Source organism: Anguilla anguilla, chromosome 7, assembly GCF_013347855.1.
Source record: "Anguilla anguilla isolate fAngAng1 chromosome 7, fAngAng1.pri, whole genome shotgun sequence".
NCBI classification, from domain to species: Eukaryota; Metazoa; Chordata; class Actinopteri; order Anguilliformes; family Anguillidae; genus Anguilla; species Anguilla anguilla.
The window spans coordinates 56,625,419-56,644,997 of NC_049207.1; the positions used below are offsets into that span (position 1 = coordinate 56,625,419).

The window sequence follows — 19,579 nt, forward strand, 5'->3', positions numbered from 1 at the left end:
CCTGGTTAAATTAGCCATTCCTACTGCAATTCAAATAATGCTTGTGACAAAGCTTGAGAGCACCACACTGATCCATTACATTTAAACTGTAGACCATGACAGACTACTTAATTCTTAAGAGAAACATGACATTTATTGCATAGATCAAGTTCCACAGATCAAGTTCCATTTATGGTATACATCCAATTCAGTTTAACAAAAAAAGTAAATTGAAAAACATTAATTGACTTAATTACAGTATGATTAATTTTACAAGTTATAGAAAATCACTATTACTTTCACTCATATAACAATTCAAGTTTCACTACTACTGAGAAAACCATAATTAATACAACTTATCTACCTCGGAAACTATAATAACAATTATTACTAATTATAAAAACACACACAGTCATTGCTAAATACACATCACAAAGGTATTCATTCTACATGTACACTGAATATTTAAACAATGAAGTGTATCATGTTAGTGATTGTACAAGCTCAATTAAGCACCCCAGGCATTTTTAAAATCTAGTATCCCTGCACAGCTATAGTCTAAACCTGCCATCACACTCACAATGTAAGTACAGTCATCTTAGTGCTGGACCTGGACAATGGGACCACAGGGAAGATGAGTTTTAGTTTAACTATGACTGGTACCTGCACATGAGAGCTAAGCCAAGCGATACGAATGAAAGCCAATTTGCAGCAAGCAAGTAAAAGTGGTAACAAAACTGTACATTTTGAGCCAGTGGCTAAGAATCCTCATTCAGGTGCGGGACTACATCAGGGTACAGGACTACATTAGGGTATGGGACTACATTAGGGTACAGGACTACATCAGGGTACAGGACTACATTATGGTATGGGACTACATTAGGGTATGGGACTACAGTATGGTACGGGACTACATTAGGGTACGGGACTACATTATGGTATGGGACTACATTAGGGTATGGGACTACATTAGGGTATGGGACTACATTAGGGTACGGGACTACATTAGGGTACGGGACAGGGGGGTATGGGGATCCCAGTCACTCTGCTGTACTTCCTCCATCCTGACGTCCCGTCTTCACGCTGAAAGCAGAACACAGTGGAGCATTAAAATAATGCCAGGAATATGAAATATGAATGAATATTTCACCGGACGCTGCAGAACACTGCACTGCTCGTGAATGTAAGGGAGCGAGACTGAATTAGACACAAAATAAGAATCAGCCAGTTTAGTTCTAAATTAAAACCAAATACTGCGTTCGCTCACTGCTGTCACTGGGGATAAAATGTGGTTTTATGTCTCCTAGACGCCGGATGGACGGTCTCTGTAATCTACCGGTAAATGTATCCTTGACAGCGACCTTTGAACTCCAGAACACCTGTTTCCAGGTGAAATGGCCGAGTTGATATGATCTTCAGAGCACTGATAGTGTGATTTACGATGAGCCGTTAGAGATCAGGAACTCAGGCCCTGGAGCTCTGTTTCCCAGGGACGCTCGGTGGGAGTTTGTGTCCCGGTTCTAAAACTCACCCCCTCTCCTAAAACGCATGAGTCACCACAGAAACAGACGATGCCCTGTCAGCCATCTTGCTTTCTGCTGGGAGAGAAGGCAGCAATTTGCCTCTGTGCAGCACATGTGGGGTGGGCCAGGTGCAAGAATATAATAACATAATGTGCAATTGGGTAATTGCATGGCAACCCTATTATCTGCGAGTGGCCATTATCCAATCACAGTCATTACTATAAGCTCCTGTGAACAACCAGGCAACTATTTTACAACCCAGGTAAGCACTGTGAGGTTGCAGGACTCCACAGTTCTAGAGCACATGAGCTAAACTTAGTCAAAACAGCATCATTCTTCACCTTCTCACTGGCAGAATAACAGCGCTGTGCACCCCGGCCAACTGTCAGTTAAATTGCTCAAGTGTGCTTTTTTAAAATTTCCTTCTCATGCAGAGTGCTTACTCATGTATGAGCTCACATAAATCCAGTCCAGGGTTGCCACAAATATGACTCTGTATGGAAGAGCAAAGGTAAGGATAACGCCCCACTACCATGTCTAAACTGAGTGACTAGACCTGCATATTGGCAGGTCATCAAGGACAGACAGACAGTTACAGCCATAAGGACAGACTCGGGCTCTTGTGTGAAGGCCAGAGGACCTGCGGACAGGTGCGGTGGCTACCTGCGGTCCCTGAACGTGTTTGCTCAGGGATCAGGCGGCTGAAAGACAGGGCATTCCTCTGGGGATCCTCTGAGACTAATCCCGTCTCCAGCATTCCTTACTGGAACCCTATCTGGGGTCCCAAACCAACAGCTCTGCTCTGCTCCTAACAAAGCCATTTTGTTTTTGTCTTTGATGAAGATCTTTTGGCCTCCAGTTCAATAAAGAGCAGCCATGGAATTGTGACATTACCAGCGTATAGAAATCTCTTCACAATGAGATTTACCGTTTGCTTTAAAAGGACACATTTTCTTTTCATAAGAGAACATGTACTCACCAAGGCTAGATTAAACTGATTAATCCAACTCCTGATCCCTTATCACACCACTCTGTACACATTTTCCCCCCTAAATTTATTTTTCTCTCATTTGGAATTGGCAGCGCTTCTTCTCGAGTACCCCAGCGCAGCCCTTAAGACCAGACCTTCGCCCGGCACTCCCCCTGAACATCCTCACGCGCTCAGAGGAGAGGAACGCGTTCATCTCGCTGCGGACAAAGGTAGGCGGCCCGCAGACATCTACAGCATTATTACTCTAAAGGGATTACGGTGAATACATTTCAATGCATTTAATATCACTGTAATATATGCATGTAAGTGATTGTGAATTAGAACATTGGGTTTCTCAAAGCTGCATTTCCCCTCTTGCAGAAAGCAATATTTATTCAGTAGTAGTACTACTCATAAAAAGTAATTTTTATTATAATTAGGATCATACAAGCTTAGCCTATTTCAGTCTAACGTGGCAATTTTTAATTTGCTTTTTTTTTTTTTTAAATAGCACACAATTCATGTAGAAACAGACAGTCTTTTGCACAGAAAGGTTAGACCCTAAACTAGAAGAGATGTGGTTGAGCAGTGGAATGTGGATCAGCGCCTGGATGCAGTGTCACCAGGTGAGCTCACATCTGTCATCGTCTACCTGAGGAGTGCACAGCCCAGAGAACAGGGCCACCTGCACAGGTACTTTAAAACAACCCCGCTCACGCCACAACAGCATTAACAACAAGGCTAACGACCGCATCTGGCCTCTGTAAAACTACACCCAGCATGGATCAAACAGCTACCAATCATGGGCAGCCACAACACAAAAACATCACATTTACTCGCATTATTACTTTTGATTAATATGCACCCCCCAGCCTTCAGGCAGGCAGGGAATCTGACAGACACCCCCATACTTGGATGTTAAAAAGCGGGTTTTCCCTTGAATGGGTGAGACGGTGGCTTTGCGGATATTGAGTTAGGAAGCGTGCGTATGTCCTGCCGGAGTCAGGCTCTCACAAAGCCAGACCTGATCCTTTCTCTGCATCTCAGACGGTAAGCGGAGCTGCCGTACCGCCGCTGTGTCTGTGCTGGGGGGGGGGGGGGGGGGGGTGCAGCGGCCACGGGTTGGGTAGCGGTCTTTTGTGAAGTAAAACAATAGCAGAGCGCGGAGGTCACTGCGCCCCCCCGCAGGGTCAACTGCCAAAATAAAGGGCCGAAAATGGAATGGGACTCAAAAGGAAACGGCCGGCCTCTCAGACGCTCTGCGAAGTCAAAACGAAAACATGGACGTTTGGCTGGATTCAATCAGCACCTTAAATCTGACTCACAAACAAATGTGAGCTCTTCTTTTGTCTTTGCAAATACAGTTTATCAAGTTATTAAAATTTTTATTTTGCAAAAGTAGAACTTGGCAAACTAAAGATGAAAACTCAAACTTGCCCTCAGCGATGAGTCAATTGCATTTCTTTTGGCCGCCTGTAGAAAGCGGTGGGCCTATGGAGGAGGGTTATGGCTGGAAGCTGCAGACTCAGACGGCCGTAAAGGTTTAGCAATGCGGGCTCCACCTGGGCTGGGGGGTCCGGCTGCCCTGTCCCTGCAGGAACACGCTCTGGGACAGCTCGGGAATGCTAGGAAGGTGACCGGGACACAGGACACACAGCCCCTCCCACACCGGGACGCTGTGCGCCCTTTAATTAGATTGTTTGACCTCTGACCTTTCACTTAGCACCTCTGCAGAGGGTCAGTGAAGGTCAAGGGACCGGAGCAGGAAAGAGTCCCCCCTCCCTCACTGGGACTGTTCTGTGTACACTCTGGTCACAGGTCAGGAAAGCCATTATTTCTGAAACCTAAATCCTTTAAGCTTTGAAGTCAGAAGTTTATATAATGATATCCTTTAGGAATGTTCAGTTTATCTAGCACTAAACTTCTACTTTATCAAGTTCGTCTTCACCAAAACGGGGACCTCTGTAAGGTTGGCATACATCGGGCACGTTGATCTGTTTTTAAGGTGACTGGAGTTCTGCTGTACTCCATAACTTGACCGAATCAGAAGAAGGAAGCGGTTTGTGTCTGCATGTAGAGGAGTGAGGGCTGACACCTGTGGGGATACCTGGCGGAAGGTTTTCTCTTCTATGGCACGAGCCCTGCTGCTAAGAGACTGCGCAGATGTGCAGGGACATGCCCTATGCGCAGACACTATGCAGGGACAGACCCTATGCGCAGACACTATGCAGGGCCAGACCCTATGCGCAGACACTATGCAGGGACAGACCCTATGCGCAGACACTATGCAGGGACAGACCCTATGCGCAGACACTATGCAGAGACAGACCCTATGCGCAGACACTATGCAGGGATAGACTCTATGTCAGGGTCTCTGCATCTATAACAGACAAAGCATGACCAAATAACAGGGGATTGGTCGCAAACCCATTACTATGAGCTGCATGGAATTCACCCCCCAGGGGTGAAACAACAGCACTTTCAATTTTCTCACACTCCAAAAATCAGGGGGTGATGTCACCAGTGCAAGGGGTGGGGGAGCTGTGCAATTATCTCAAATAAAATTGGGGCAAATCTGATTGCTTCTTTTTAAAGTACATGCAACCATTTACTCTGTGCTCCTACACGGTGTCGTCAAGTTTGTTGTGGATGCCACGTCATCGTGTTGTATACGAGCCACTGCTCCTGCCCACAAGACCCGCAGCACTATTCAATGCACTGATACTGTTTTATTTTCAGGTAGCTGAACTTTTTCTGTGCATGACCTTCATGCCCCTACAGTGATAGAAATAAAGTGGCTGCTTATGACCGCAGATTCAAACACACTGGCCACAGCTCACGACATCACACACCGCTCTGCACAGTAATGCACAGGATTAGACAATCTACAGAACTACATCGAGAGAATCTACAAATAGTAACAGAAACCATGTTAAACGATGTCTTGTGACGTACTGCACAGAAATATCACTGGAGGGGGATTCTGCCCTCTGTCTGTACTGGTCCATATACCTGTGACCCCCCCCCATAATACTATAATTTTAGCACAGGGATTTTAATAACAGGGGCACTATGAAATATATCACACTAAATGCAATAAGTCATGGAAACGGACGAGTAATACAATATTTTTTCCACTGGCTTAATCGTGTTCATTCTATAGTTCAAAACTATTGTTTGTAATCCGGTAAAAAATGTTGGTTCTTAGTTAAAGCATTCTCCAGCTCAGTGCAGAACGGAGCTCTCTGTGTGCTGCCATAGACGCAGCGATCTGATAAAACTCGAGCCCGAGAGCTGGACTTTGATTTTATCAGCTTTCTCCTCAATGGACTTTCTCAGCCAACAGCCAGCCGGCCACTGAAAGACTTCAGCCTTTCCAAACGGGGAGTTCATTTACAAAAGGCACATTAAAACTTTACTGCAGCTTTAACATTTACTTTTATTTGTAATTTGTGGTGTTTTTACAATGTAATGGTCATTATTAATAATGGTTAAATACTGTATAGAGTATCCACATCCATTATGATATCTTGGGGATTTGGTCATAATTTAATTTAATTCATAAAATGTTTTTGCCCAGCGATTTTTGTACGAGCAATTTAATAGGCAGTCTCACTGGTTGAAAAGATATATGACTGGATTATCAATCACACGTAAGCCTATTTATCTCTGCAACGCGTCTTTTGGAGAGAGGGGAAGAAAGCCTTGGTGTTTTTCCTGCTCAGATTTCAGGTTTCTATATGAGACAGCACAGGCATCTCTGCACCATTAAGATAAGTGAGCTGCTTGATAGTAAAATGACAGCCTTGCACATAACCCATCTGAACTCATCCACCCGTGCTCATTAAATGGGGTGAAAGGTCTTTCCAAAGAGCTCGGGACAGTGAAGGTGGCCCAGCTGCGCACATTAAAAAAACAGCATCAACAGCTGAAGGGCAATTAAAGAAAAGGCCCCACTTTCTGCCTCCCAACTGCAGCACTGCAGCCTGTCCTACTGCGTCACCCTCCCTCCCGCCCAGCACTGCAGCCAGTCCTACTGCGCTACCCTCCTGCCCGGCCAAACACACTCTGGTAAAAATAGAGCAAAACAAAGAACGTGTGAAAAGATTTACAGGGAAACCCCAGCTGCTGCAGCACAGTCACAGAGACCAGACTGGAGCACAGTGTTCAGCACAGTCACAGAGACCAGGCTGAGCTGCAGCACAGTCACAGAGACCAGGCCAAGCTGCAGCACAGTCACAGAGACCAGGCCGAGCTGCAGCACAGTCACAGAGACCAGGCCAAGCTGCAGCACAGTCACAGAGACCATACTGGAGCACAGTGTTCAGCACAGTCACAGAGACCAGGCCGAGCTGCAGCACAGTCACAGAGACCAGGCCGAGCTGCAGCACAGTCACAGAGACCAGGCCAAGCTGCAGCACAGTCACAGAGACCAGGCCAAGCTGCAGCACAGTCACAGAGACCAGACTGGAGCACAGTGTTCAGCACAGTTGCAGAGACCAGGCTGAGCTGCAGCGCAGTCACAGAGACCAGGCTGAGCTGGAGCACATACAGCGTGTGCTGCAGGTAAAGGGGCGTTTGCTCCAGGTGTGATAGGGTCTTTACTAGGGGCTCCTGCGGCTAAAGCACCACCTGCTGTGTCAGCAGCCATCTGACCTGCATCTCCCCGGGATACCGGAAAAGCATAAACAAACCCCCCACCCCCCCGCCTCCCGCCCACCCCGGCCACATCAAACTGTGAAACTGCACAGGATACACACAGCCTCATTAAACACTAAAAACCTTTCAGGAAACACTGCCCACTTCGCTGAACCATAATTATCAAGCAAGACTCAAGCCTTCTCTTTTCTAATGTGAAATAAACAAAAATATTTTAGCCATATATTCCTGAAATATAAATTCCATTTTCCCACTAATCACAACAATAAACATGATCCAGATTAATGTCATTAGTAAAACTAATGTCTGCCCCAATGCATGTGTGCTTAAACCTAACAGCCAGGGACTCAGCTACTGGCATGAATATTTCACTTCAAAAACACTTCAGTTTTAATGACAAAGCACTTCTGTCCAATGTCAGATTCATGCTTTGATGAGCACACATCCTCCTTTAGTGCACGACCCTCGTGAAACAGATATTTAGTCTTTTCTATCTCCTGCCTAGCCTCTGAACCTGGACATACTTCCATGAGAAGCGACTGGTTTCTCTAAATGAACAACTGGTTCGGCAATAAAATGCTCTTTAATTACAGCACTGTCACTCCCACCCATCCCACCCCCCCCCATCCCCCCCACCTGGGTGAGCAGTTTTCCAGGCAAAGACCACACGGCTGTCATTATTTCAGACATATTTATGAGGACAATCTTCTAATAATGTCAGGGGAAGCCGGTCCTCACAGCGCTGGCAGGAGAGCATGAAAGCATATCCACACTGGAAATAATACGGCCAGGGTCACGTCTGTTACGCTCTGTAATGGGACGTTGGGTCACGTCTGTTACGCTCTGTAATGGGACGTTGGGTCACGTCTGATTACGCTCTGTAATGGGACGTTGGGTCACGTCTGATTACGCTCTGTAATGGGACGTTGGGTCATGTCCGTTATCAATGGGAGCACACCAGCCTTTCAAGTTCATCTTCCAGCATCTGCTCAATTCGGCAAAAGCCAAGTAACAAGGATACGGTCCCTTTCTTGAGTTTATTTCTGTTTTGTATTTGAATTGAATACATTTTTGCATACGTTTCAAATTATATATTAATGGCAAAATCTAAATTTCCTCTGTGACTCACAGTGGTAATATGATTAATAATGTAATAGCTTTATTGACTCTTCTAGTCTACCTGCCCTAATTTTATTTTGCTGCATCGATGTCACAGACTGGTGTGGGACAGTCATAGTCACAGTAGGGGAAAGTTTACTACTTAGATATTGATTAACTTTATAAAAACATTGCCAGTTAGTTTGATTATATTGTTTGTGATGCATGCTGGGTAGCTCCTGTTTGCTTCTGCATGTAAACCTGAAGCTGCTCAGTTTGATCCAGCAACAGTAGCGCATTGTTTTAACTTGCACTGGATAGCTGATGATTAAAAAGATGAAAGACCCAGCGGTGGCTGGCTCCTCCCCACATAAGCCCACCCCCCCAACAGGAAAAACGCCTCTTTTTAAAGATAGACACATTGGGCCATTAAACAATTTCTCCCCCCCTGCCAGCCACAGGAAATAAATGAGTCAGCAAAATCAACCCCTCGTCAAAAACCTGAGTCAACAAGCAGCAAACTATTTTTAAAAATATATAAAAGATGTAGCGAAAAAATAAGGATTCTAAGAAAATGGCCAGAATTAAAGAAAAAACACCCATTAATTCATTTTTTGCCCTCCTACACACTTTTGTGAGCCATTTCCTGTTTGGAAAGAGTTTTGCCTTTTTGTGTCAGTGTGTGTAGGTATAGTGACTTGCTGAAACGAGACCCTCTAAACTCTACACAATGAAAAGACGGCTATCTCAGGGATCTGAGAAGCCATCACAAACAGACTGGGCACATTCCAGTCCATCACTGGCCTCCTTCTGTGTGTGTGCAAGTGTGTGTGTGTTTTTGTTTGTGTGTGTGTGTGTCTGAGTGTGTATCTGAGTGTGTGTGTGTGTGTGTGTGTGTGTGCGTGTGCTTTTTCAACATTGAAAGGGCAACGCTGGGAGCTTATATCTGGTACTTAAGCCTCTGTACCTTGCTCTGATGTGCCTTCCAATTAAATAATAAAAGTAATAATAAAATCAAGCAATGTAAACATGACAGTTTCACAGAGCAGAGCGGTTTACCCAGAACGCAGCTGTACCCGATACGGATGAACCCCCCCCCCCCCCCCCCCCCCCCCGGCGACGGGCGGGCGACTCAGAGGGTTTCAGCGAGGTTTTGTTCAAACAGAGGTGCTGAGGGCCTCTCCGCGCTGCGGCGGGATCAGGAGCTATCATCAGCCGCTCAGAGCACCGCGAAATCCACCAAAAGCGGCTTTCCTCGCGTTGTCTAAAACCGGGACGCAGGTGCGAGGCGAACATCCTGTCCGCTCTCACACCACCACCGAGGGGACCTCCTGAGGAACATCACTCCGGAACATCACTCCGGAACATCACTCAGGAACATCACTCAGGAACGCTAAACATTGTTCTGGCTCTGATTCTTTAAAAAAAAAATCTTTTTTAGATAATCTTCTGTTTTGCTTCTTTTTATCCAAATTAATTGTAATTACAAATAAACCTGGACTGGCCCATATCATACGTGTACATTACAAGCACTGAGAAAAGTAATTTGACACTAGATATTAATCATCATAATAACAAGGACCACGATGGAAATAAGTCCAGGACTTTTTTGTGTTATCCTTGACAATTTCTTCACATGCAAGTCTTTTGATACATGTGTTTTAATTTTGTCAAATAAACTAAACTAAACTTGTGACACACTCTCCATTTCTGATTCCAGAGTCATGTGACTGATCACACAGTTCGGTTCTCTGTGCCAAGCTCACCACATTGGGGGGAGGCCCAGGTCAGGTGACCCGGCTCATGCAGTCTCATCCAGGTGAGTCTCAGCCACGTCCTGGTTCAGGTCGGCCTGGGCAGAATCCTGTCCGGGGGTGTCTGTGAGGGAGGGGGGCCAATCAAGAGAATGTACCAATCCATACCACCAAAACTTCACAGATTTAACACCAAACATTTTTACGGCGTGGTTTTATGGAGGCAACCTTTCTGTCACAAAGCAAAAAGCATTGTGGGCAATGATGTCTTTTGGGTCACAATTTAATTTGATCTCAGTATCAGACCTGCATCAAACGAGGTAATGGTCATAGAGTAATTTTAACAGTAGCGGCCATTTTGGAGACAGCTGGTAGACACAGAGCAGGAAGGGAGGGTCACGCTATGAGCATGGGGGTCGAGGGGTGCCACCCAAAAACACCCCTGTCAGCTAACACTAGCCATTCCATGTTTCTCAGAACCATGACAAAAACACTCTGTCTCTTTCATCAGCTTGCTGTTTCATCAACGGGGCGATCCTTTTCGGTGAAAACTATGGCAAGCATGCACATCTGCAGCCAGCTCCTCCTGTGTCATATTCAACAGCATGGAAAGCAATGCTTCCCTCCTGAAGCTTCATATAAACTTCACAACAGTGAGTACACCTTCAACTTTATCCAAGCAGTACACGTAAATATACAAAACCACTCTAAACATTTAACAGACAATTCTGACTCATGTGCAGGAAATAAAAAACCCATCGCAGGCTGAAGTATAAAAAACTTAATAACATTTCATGTCTCGGACCAGTGCAGACCTACACAGTGACAGAACTGGCACCCAATTTTGGCCTTATGTCTTTCTGCTAATGTCTGATTGCTTAAAAATCAGGGGCTGCTCTTCTTTACATATACTGAGCTGTTCATGCTGAGCTGTAGCATAACTCATGGAATGTCAGAAAAAATTATCTGCATGCAACACATTCACAGACCACAGGCTTCAAGGGCTCATTATTAAACCACAGTCACACATCCTTATTATTAAACAAATGTAGGCTATAGTGTATGGGAAATATTGCATACTGGTTTGTCATGTTGTTTTATGAGGTCTTAGGGGTATGGTTCTGAGTGTTGATATATGGCTGATTATTAACCGAGAAAAGAATAACTATCACCACAGGAATCCTAACGCTTAAAGGCTCTAAAGCAGGAAAATACATGTAAAAATAAAACTGCATTAAAACACTGGCCCACCTTCCCCTCTATCCCTGCTGTGTTAAGTTATACTTCAGAAGCAAGGGGACTATAAACCAGCCATAGGTTGCCACAGAGACACACAGAGCATGACCTATAAATATAAACCCCAGCTTCTGCAAATCCCAGCACCCGTACACCAGCCAGTAAACGCTTCAGCGCGATAAAGGAAAGGCCTCCGGCGCTACAGACCCCCGCTACAGACCCCCGCGCTACAGACCCCCCCCGCTACAGACCCCCCCGCTACAGAACCCCGAGCTACAGACCCCTGCGCTACAGACCCCCGCGCTACTCACCCCCGCTGCCCGCGTTGTTGTTCTCATTATTCGGCTCCCCCAGCGACTCCACGGAGGTGTGGGTGGAGGGGTTGAGGTTGAGGTCGTTGAGATCCAGGGTGAAAGGCTCATCTTTGGGGCTCAGGGGGGCCTGAGAGCCGAAACTCTCCTCGCTGGGCGCCTTCTCAAGGCTTCCCTCATCTAATAAAACAAAATAAAATAAAAGTAAATGATAAAATAAACGTAAAACAAACAAAGGAAACTCACGCTAAATGTGCAATGGCATTCAGGACCAGCGGAAATATGTAAATAAAATTTAGGGCGCAGCAACAAACATCCCTACAGCTAGAAGATCAGAATGAAGAGGAAAACAGACCAGAGATTAGATTTTTATAAATTAAAAACAGGTAAAATCTATACAATCGATGACGTCTATCTGCAATATCTTTCTAAATAGATACATAGTCGAAATGCATTTTTTGAGACTTCAGAATCTCCTGTCAAAATTTGCGCACTAAAAGAAGTGAGCGTTGCTTCACTTGTTCCCATCAAATGTTTGTCATTCTCTTAGCGAGCATTTCCCTCAAGTGGTGGACCTCGGTACTGCTGAAAAATAACAAACGACAGCCTCAATATCCTGCAGGCGCAGTTAACTTCACATCAATTGAGTGCATTTTGCTGTTGTTTTTGTTTTAGGTATTATTTGCTAAAACTAGTTTAGTTTTGTACAGTTTAGAGTAGAAAGACTAAACAACTGAACTATGTTTTTTTTCATAGTCCAGATTTTACAGATGGCTGAATTTTGCCATCCGCCACGTCATTCTAAGAAGCTAATAGCCTGGGGTATTTCTGAACTGTAAAACTAGGGAAATTATGTTATATGCACATGATTGTTTCTTTGGTTGCAACTTTAATGGTGCAATTTAAGACAAACCAGAGTTGCTCGCTCTACGGTTGCTCAAACTTTCCTCTCCGTCTAAGACAATTCTGACCTAATCTGTCATGCTTACAAACATACATTAAATGCCTTTCTATATATTTATCTATATTTTTTAAGAAGTACAAACATGTTTATATATAAGGACTTGTGCACAGAAATGTAATGCAATTTTAAAACGTTCAAAACATTCATTCTGATACGAGAAAAAGACATTGTAGAGTCAGACCTAAGGTTTATTATTGCAACACACTGAACTGTTCTGAGGAAGCCTCCCTCTGGAAAATAGCCAGAACCTTCAGAAATTTAGACATGAGACTCTGTTGAAGTTTGAAAAGTAGATGAGTGGAATGTTCATGTAATGTTTGATTACATGGACACTATAATTATCCACTGGTATGCCATGGCCAGATCCTTTTCAGTCCATATTTTACTCAGCAGGGTGTGCTGGCTGAAAGCTGTTAGTGCCCCCAGCGTGGGGAGAGACTGTGGCCTGCTGGGTGGTAAGCTTGTCACTGACCACAAAAACAGTCATTTCCTGTTCAGCCGTGTCGTTTTAACCGTGATTTCAACACTGGCTCACGACGTGCCACACAGAGGGACAGTTTTGTGAGCTCGAAGATCAGTGGGAGATCAGTGTTTAATGTAGTCTCTCAGCCCGCTCAAAGTTACCATAGGGAGAAATAAAATTGATTGGTTCTCAGGTTTTGTTATCAGTACCGTGGTCACTGCCGGGTTCAGGCTCTGATGAAGGCCCGTTGGGTGTCAAGCCCACAGTGATGCTGTTTGGGATGTTCTCCTCTTCCACTGGCTGAGCTAGATCATCTGCTTTGAAACAACATGTGCTTATTGAAGGACATACAATCACCTCATAATGCAAGTGCCCTATTGTTTCATTCGTTCACTTTCATTCAGTGGATAATCTGAGATCAGAGATGTTTAATATCTCCTAATGCTGCACCAGCGTATTTCCTCTCATAGTTTTGGCGGGATGTGACACACAAGCGCCAGGGCTGAGTCTGCAGTCACCTTCCTTAGCGCCCGTGGGCTGGAAGGACCCCTCCTGGTCCACCGTGTTCAGGGGAATGCTGGCCTCCTCGCCCACCTTGTGGTGCAGGTCAAAGGAGTACCGCTGGGATTCACACACGGAGACACAGACAGAGGCAGTGTGAACATCTGCATTATTAATCAACCAGACTTCTGTCCCTGTTGGACCAGTCATATCACAAAGGGCACATTTAAATACTGCAGCCCATTAGCTGACAAAATATTATACACCATAAGGGGGCACATTAGCATAATGGAAGGGGGAAATTAGATGAGTCTGAAGTCAATATAACTTTCCATTTTTATAGGCTTGCACCTATCCACAGAAAATTGTATATCTATGACACAATATAAGAGTTATGTCCCCGATAACCTACAGTATCACAGCGACAAAGACACTCACCTTTGATTTCTTGTGCAGGAAGTAAATGACAACCAGAAAACATATAATGACTAATATAAGGAGGACCAATAGGACATATCCTACAGAAAAGAAAAACGCAGTCAGTCCGAAGGCTTAAGAAGGAATATGTTTCAGAAGTTCACTTTCATCAGCGACGATTGATTTAGGAATGAACTACGGTAGCGTCAGACGTGTCTGTTTTCATTAAATGGTGATATACTGCAGGGGGTACATGCTGAGCGGCAGGGCTGATCAGGACTTATGGGAGGTACTAAGAGGTCAGCTGGATATTAGGGGTTATTGGAACAGTGACACAGTGGCACATGTGTAATGACCAGGCATGCAGGTAACACGGCACTGACTTACAGAATGGGCACAGGCAGGAGAATTATATGTCTATGGCTTTGGCCAAAAATCGGTTACACCTGGAATTGGTCAGTATATGACACACAAGAATCTATAGCAGCTTGTTTTTTAAATTGTTATTGAATATTTAAATCACAATATGCATATGCACAAGTCACAAATAAGAACTGCATTTCAGAGGTTAAAGGTAGTTTTTCAGTTTCTATCACCTATTGTATGCATGCGGAGCTCCAAACAGACCTTGCTGTGGGCTATTTCATGACTCACGGCGAGCTGCACAACATTCTAGGGGTTGGGGTTTGACATGGCGACATCACTTGAGCTGTGAAGCCAAATGCATACTCACCCGAGCCTCCCTGGTGAGCTGGTGTGGGCTTTGCTGTTTTCGCCACTGAAACAGAACAGCAACAAGGCTCAGATAAAAAAGGACACACACTGCCTCTCCGTTTTGACATTTGTTATTATGCAAAAAATATCTAAAAGTAAGATGCATTAGCTAAGCTCAATGTATTAGCATTACTCAATTCACTACACCGTCTCCTGTGTGCAATGAAATATATTTACTGTTGTACGATTCAAAGCAAATACTGTACAAACGGCAATGCAGCAATGGGTATATTCTGAGTGTCTAAAGGCATTACAGACACTTTGACACGAATAAGAAATAAACCACAGTAGCTTCTGTAGAAGATAGTTTATCACAGCGAGGAATCGTTAGAAGGGTTTTCTTGTGTGTGTGTGTGTGTGTGTGTGTGTGCACAGTGTGTGTGCTCAGTCGTTACACTCATTTCAGACAGCACATGTGCAGTAGCTTCAGCTCTGTCTCTCTCCATGCTGTAAAAGTGGTGGTGACACAACTGACACATCATATTGTGGCGAGTGTACAGGAAATGGTATCACACGCAAGACAAAGGCAACAAGGCATGTTGTTCTGTTAGTTATAAAAGCAACAAGCGCGTAAATCTGAGACTATTATACAGTATTTCTCTGAGTTTCAGACTGCGTAGTCTTCATGTCGAGAAATCAAAATAGAGCTTGAACCAGATTATCATAGATTATCACTGTGATGGAACACCACCTGAACTGAGCACAATTTGAGTTCTATTCCCCATTGATATTTTGCCAAATAATTATTTATATGACAGCCATATGTACAGTATGGTTGTTTAATTCCAGAAATAATTAACCAGTATTGAAATATACTTTGTTCCTGTCCAGTACAGGGTTAGAGTTTATGTCAAGCACACACTGAGAGCTCAGTACAGCAGGGAAGTCATGGCAGATCTTTTGGAAAGAGTGCTAGTTTGGGTGTGACTGTGTGAGTGTGTGAGTGTGTGACAGAGTGACTGGGTGACTGTGTGATGGTGTCTCCCTGTGTCATACTGTAGCTGTTAACTTCTCTGTTCTTTTCATGGTGTTTTGGACATTGTGTGGTTCCCCGCTGAATTGCGTTGCAGGGCTAAGCAGTTTTACGTCTAATTTCTGCTTCTGCTCACGCCAGCCCAGCTAAGGGTCGAGCTGCTTGCAAACACTTCTACACCCCCTGACTCTCAGATCAGGCATAGAGAGGGTTCATGTGCCGGAAATCCCCAGGTCTGAATTTGCTGCTCAGAGAGAGAATAAGGGGGTATCCCCTGGTCTGAAAATAATAAAGTATCTCCACTCCCAGACGGACACCTGAGCTTTACTCTGATGCTAATTCCACCTCTTTCCAATGCAGTAATCAAAGCATGGATGCCTTTGTGTGTCCAAGTGGCCCACTGTGCAGTGCCATCCTCATGCCTCACAAACTCACAGTACTTAACCATTACTTGGGGAGTCTCCACTACTGTTAATCATACAGCAGTTGGAAAGCTACATACAAAAATGGCTCATTTGGAATAGCTCTGTAAGGGATCCATCCAACGACCTGTTTCCCTCAGATTTAACAGGCGCAGAAGCTCCCATTCTAACGCCGGGCACCCACCGCACGCGTCGCGTATGCGTCGCGTAAACAGCAGGGCGAAGCAGCACGGCGCGACGCGTAGGGTGTCTCCACTGGTTCCGTTTGTGTCGCGCAAAGGCTTGCGTAAAAGCTATATATTCCTAGTAGCTCTCGCAGTCTGCAGTGGGCTTTTACATCGTGCATTTCACGTTTGTTCACGACTGTTGATTATGGGTTAAGTGAATACTTTGGTGAGAGACCTTTTTCAGTTTGTTAATTTGGTAATATTTCGTTAACTCGTAAATAGCCTACGTGAGAAAGTAAACGCTTTCAAGAAGTACCATAAACTTAAATCGCAACGTAGCCTGCATAACAATCAATCTCAAACTGTATTAATTTATTTGCTTGGTTAACAAGCGTGCCAATTTCATGAAGAATATGTAATGATCATAATAATAATAAATAATCCGTAATCAACCATTGGGAATTCCCGTGTTGTCTTGCCATTCACGTCAAAACATTTATAGGATCAGATTTAGTAAAATCAGCTAATCATGAAAAAGTCAGTAACAGTTTTAATCTTGAAGGGATATGAACACCACAACGCCATGAACACCGTAAGCTTTGAAGTACAAGTGCAATAAAGGCTTGCTTACAACTTAATTTATAAAATAGGTGCATTTTCATCGGCAAGACCACTAAATAATCTGATTTTTTTAAAGCTCTGTGGATTATCTGATTTTTATTAACAAGCCCTTTTTGAAAGCACGGCGAACGAAGACATCGGAGAAGTCAAATAGGCTGAGCAATGGTTGGTTAAAAACTATCTTCCAATACTCGAGCTAACAAACCGCTGCTCGGTGCATTCCCTTCTACGTCACTCAATAGCCTACGTCTTTCTGTGGTGTATTTTCAAATTTACCCCACCCCCTCCGCAAAATAAGACAGCGAAACTAAGTTTGCCTTTCCCCCAGGTTCCAGTTATTTATTTATTTTTACAAAACGAAAAGGCTTGTATTTTTTTTAGCTGCTTAAAAAATATCTGGGAGGTAACTAGGGACACACCCCCAGTAATATAAGAATGAAATATAAATCAGAGCATGTATACCTAGCATTTTAGAGCATATTTCTGTGTATAAACAGGCCAACGTGACGCGCGACAAGCCGAAAAAATAGAACAGAAGCGAAAAACTACGCTTCAGTTCGCTTGTGTCGCGCGAGCTTCGCAGCCGGTACGCGACGCGTTCGCATCTGGTGGAGACGACGTCGCCCGCTGCCGTTGTAATAACAGTACTTCAACTACGCTTCAGTTACGCGCGTAATACGCGCGTAGTGCGCTCGCGGCCGATACGCGTGCGGTGGGTGCCCGGCTTAATGGCACAGCGCTAAGAGCTTTTCACCATGAGAACGCCCCCTTTCCCCGGCATGGCCCTCACCTGTAGTTGAGCTGGATTTTGCCGTTGCTGTGGCCTTGCCCTCCGTGGTTACGGCAGGGGTATCCTCGCCTTTGGGCTGACTCGTTGCCGGTTTCCGTATGCCGTCGTTCGGAGAGCTCGTTTCCACAGTCGTGTTGCCATCACCGCCTTCGGTGGTGGTTGTGAGGTTGCTTCCATCGTGTGTGCCATTGAGCAGCGCGCTCTGGGCCGAGGTCAGGCTGGAGCCTGTAGCGGGCGGGGCGCTGGACAGTGCCCCGGTTTCTGAGCTGTTAGGCTGCTGTGTGTTTGTGACCGAGTCTGCAAACCCATTAGAAATTGCTGCAGAAACCAGCTGTACACCTTTGGAGAGAGAAAGTTTTTAAAAAGTAATTTTGAACACATACATTTTTTAAAGTGTCTGGCTTATTCTCGTGCAGAATTCACATGCAGAAAGAAAGTTTAAAAGTAGGCCTATTTCCCACCACATTTAAAATTTAAGCTCTACAGCCTGGATATTAACCTAAATAATCTGTCTCTCACATGTAGTCAAACATAATACAAAATATTAAACCACATTTTATTAGGTAAACCTCAGTAATTGAACTGCTATACAAAGGTACAAACATTAATAAACTTTACGCCTTTTAATTTTAATATTCACTACTGGGTAATCATCCAAGCAAAGCTGGAACAGAAAATTTACATATTAATGATAACTTACCCAGAATATAGACGGTGAAATAAGCGACTGGAGAGTTCATGGTTTGCTGTGCCACACCTGGCGGAGGCGAACGCGGAGTGGCGGGGTCTGAGACGGAAAGCGACTCTCTGAGGCAGCGGCTGCTTGTCACACAGCTCTGAGCTCACAGCGCCCTAACCTCAGCATCCTGGCCCTGCGCAGACAGGAAGCGCTACGCACAGACCTGCCTTCACCGTCTGTTTGAAAGTTTTTTCTTCCTCCCTCCTCCAAACGAGTAAACCAGCATAACGAGCTGCTATGTATCACACCGATTAGAGAACAGGGCCAGGCACATTCAATCAGAGGAAAAACTAAGATTCTGAGGAGCTGTTGAGAGGAGTTTTTACAGCTCAGTATCAAATCTTTATCATGTATATCGTGTATTTTAGATGTAAAGTGGGCGTCTTGCTGGTTTGAGTCTTACCCCATGCCAGCATACACTACCTAATGATCAAGGGAGGAATATGAAGCTATTGGCACACTGGGGCCCGGGTGGCACGGGGGGGGCTGGGCGAAATAGCCGATGGAAACACTGTGCTGTCACTCCTGTAGTACCTGGTGCTGTATCATTATGTTTTATTGCCGGGTTCTTCAACTGCTTCTCCCTCAGGGAGATATGATATGATTTTAAAATGGTGCAGAGGGGTTGTTTTTAACCTGTTCTACATACGATTTATAGCGCAGTGAATTAATAGGATTATGCAGTGCATGTTTCTAACAAGTTAGATGCCTTGTTACAATATGCACAGCTATGACTTTTTTTTTCTGTCTTTCATGAGAGGTGCGGTATGCTGACACTGTGGTCCTGTTGACCTGTTGACCTGGATATAATGACGATATTTGTTAGATACTAATAAACATCACATTCTTCTCAATAATCACAGGGTCAAAAATGCTAAGAACACTAGTCTCCGTTTGACCATGTTTGGGCCTCTGTCCACCAGTTACATAACCCGCTAAGCCTTTTTTCTCTCTCTCTCTCTCTTTTACATGTGTTAGGCATTGTGCGACACTGTAGTGTAATGTTTAGGAACTTGGGCTTGAAACCAAAATGTGGCACACTCAATTCCCAGGTAGGACACCGCCCTCTAACAAGGTGCTCAACCCGAAGCGCTTCAGTAAATATCAGGCTGTATGAATTAATTTTGTGTAAAAATGCCTGTGCAAGCCGCTCTGTTTAAGAGCTTCTGCTAAATGCCAGAAATGTTATGTAATGCGCTAGTGAGGCCTGGACTGTAC

General features: G+C 44.6%; 1 protein-coding gene across 2 annotated transcripts; it reads right to left on the reverse strand.

The window, feature by feature from the left end:
- Positions 1–111: 111 nt before the first annotated feature.
- On the reverse strand, positions 112–18,472 carry LOC118232288. 2 transcript variants are annotated; one of them, XM_035427163.1, is made up of 9 exons: positions 18,323–18,472; positions 17,623–17,961; positions 14,609–14,653; positions 13,897–13,976; positions 13,476–13,578; positions 13,167–13,274; positions 11,531–11,710; positions 9,996–10,107; positions 112–1,062 (listed from the first exon to the last, which is right to left on the reverse strand). In XM_035427163.1, exons 1-8 carry the CDS (start codon positions 18,360–18,362, stop codon positions 10,031–10,033), a joined length of 972 nt encoding a protein of 323 aa, XP_035283054.1. In that variant the 5' UTR covers positions 18,363–18,472; the 3' UTR covers positions 112–1,062; positions 9,996–10,030. The 2 variants fall into 2 exon arrangements, with proteins under 2 accessions (XP_035283054.1, XP_035283055.1); XM_035427164.1 differs by having other exon boundaries at positions 13,167–13,271; positions 18,323–18,471.
- Positions 18,473–19,579: the final 1,107 nt, after the last annotated feature.

What these genes read in the sequence shown, in the direction of transcription:
- LOC118232288 (XM_035427163.1), bottom strand. Translation starts at nt 18,362, where the DNA reads ATGAACTCTCCAGTCGCTTATTTCACCGTCTATATTCTGG. An exon ending in TCCTGCACAAGAAATCAAAG is followed by an intron (nt 13,579 to 13,896) that starts GTGAGTGTCTTT and finishes TGTGAATCCCAG; the next exon opens with CGGTACTCCTTTGACCTGCA. An exon ending in CAACAACGCGGGCAGCGGGG is followed by an intron (nt 10,108 to 11,530) that starts GTGAGTAGCGCG and finishes CCTCCCTCACAG; the next exon opens with ACACCCCCGGACAGGATTCT.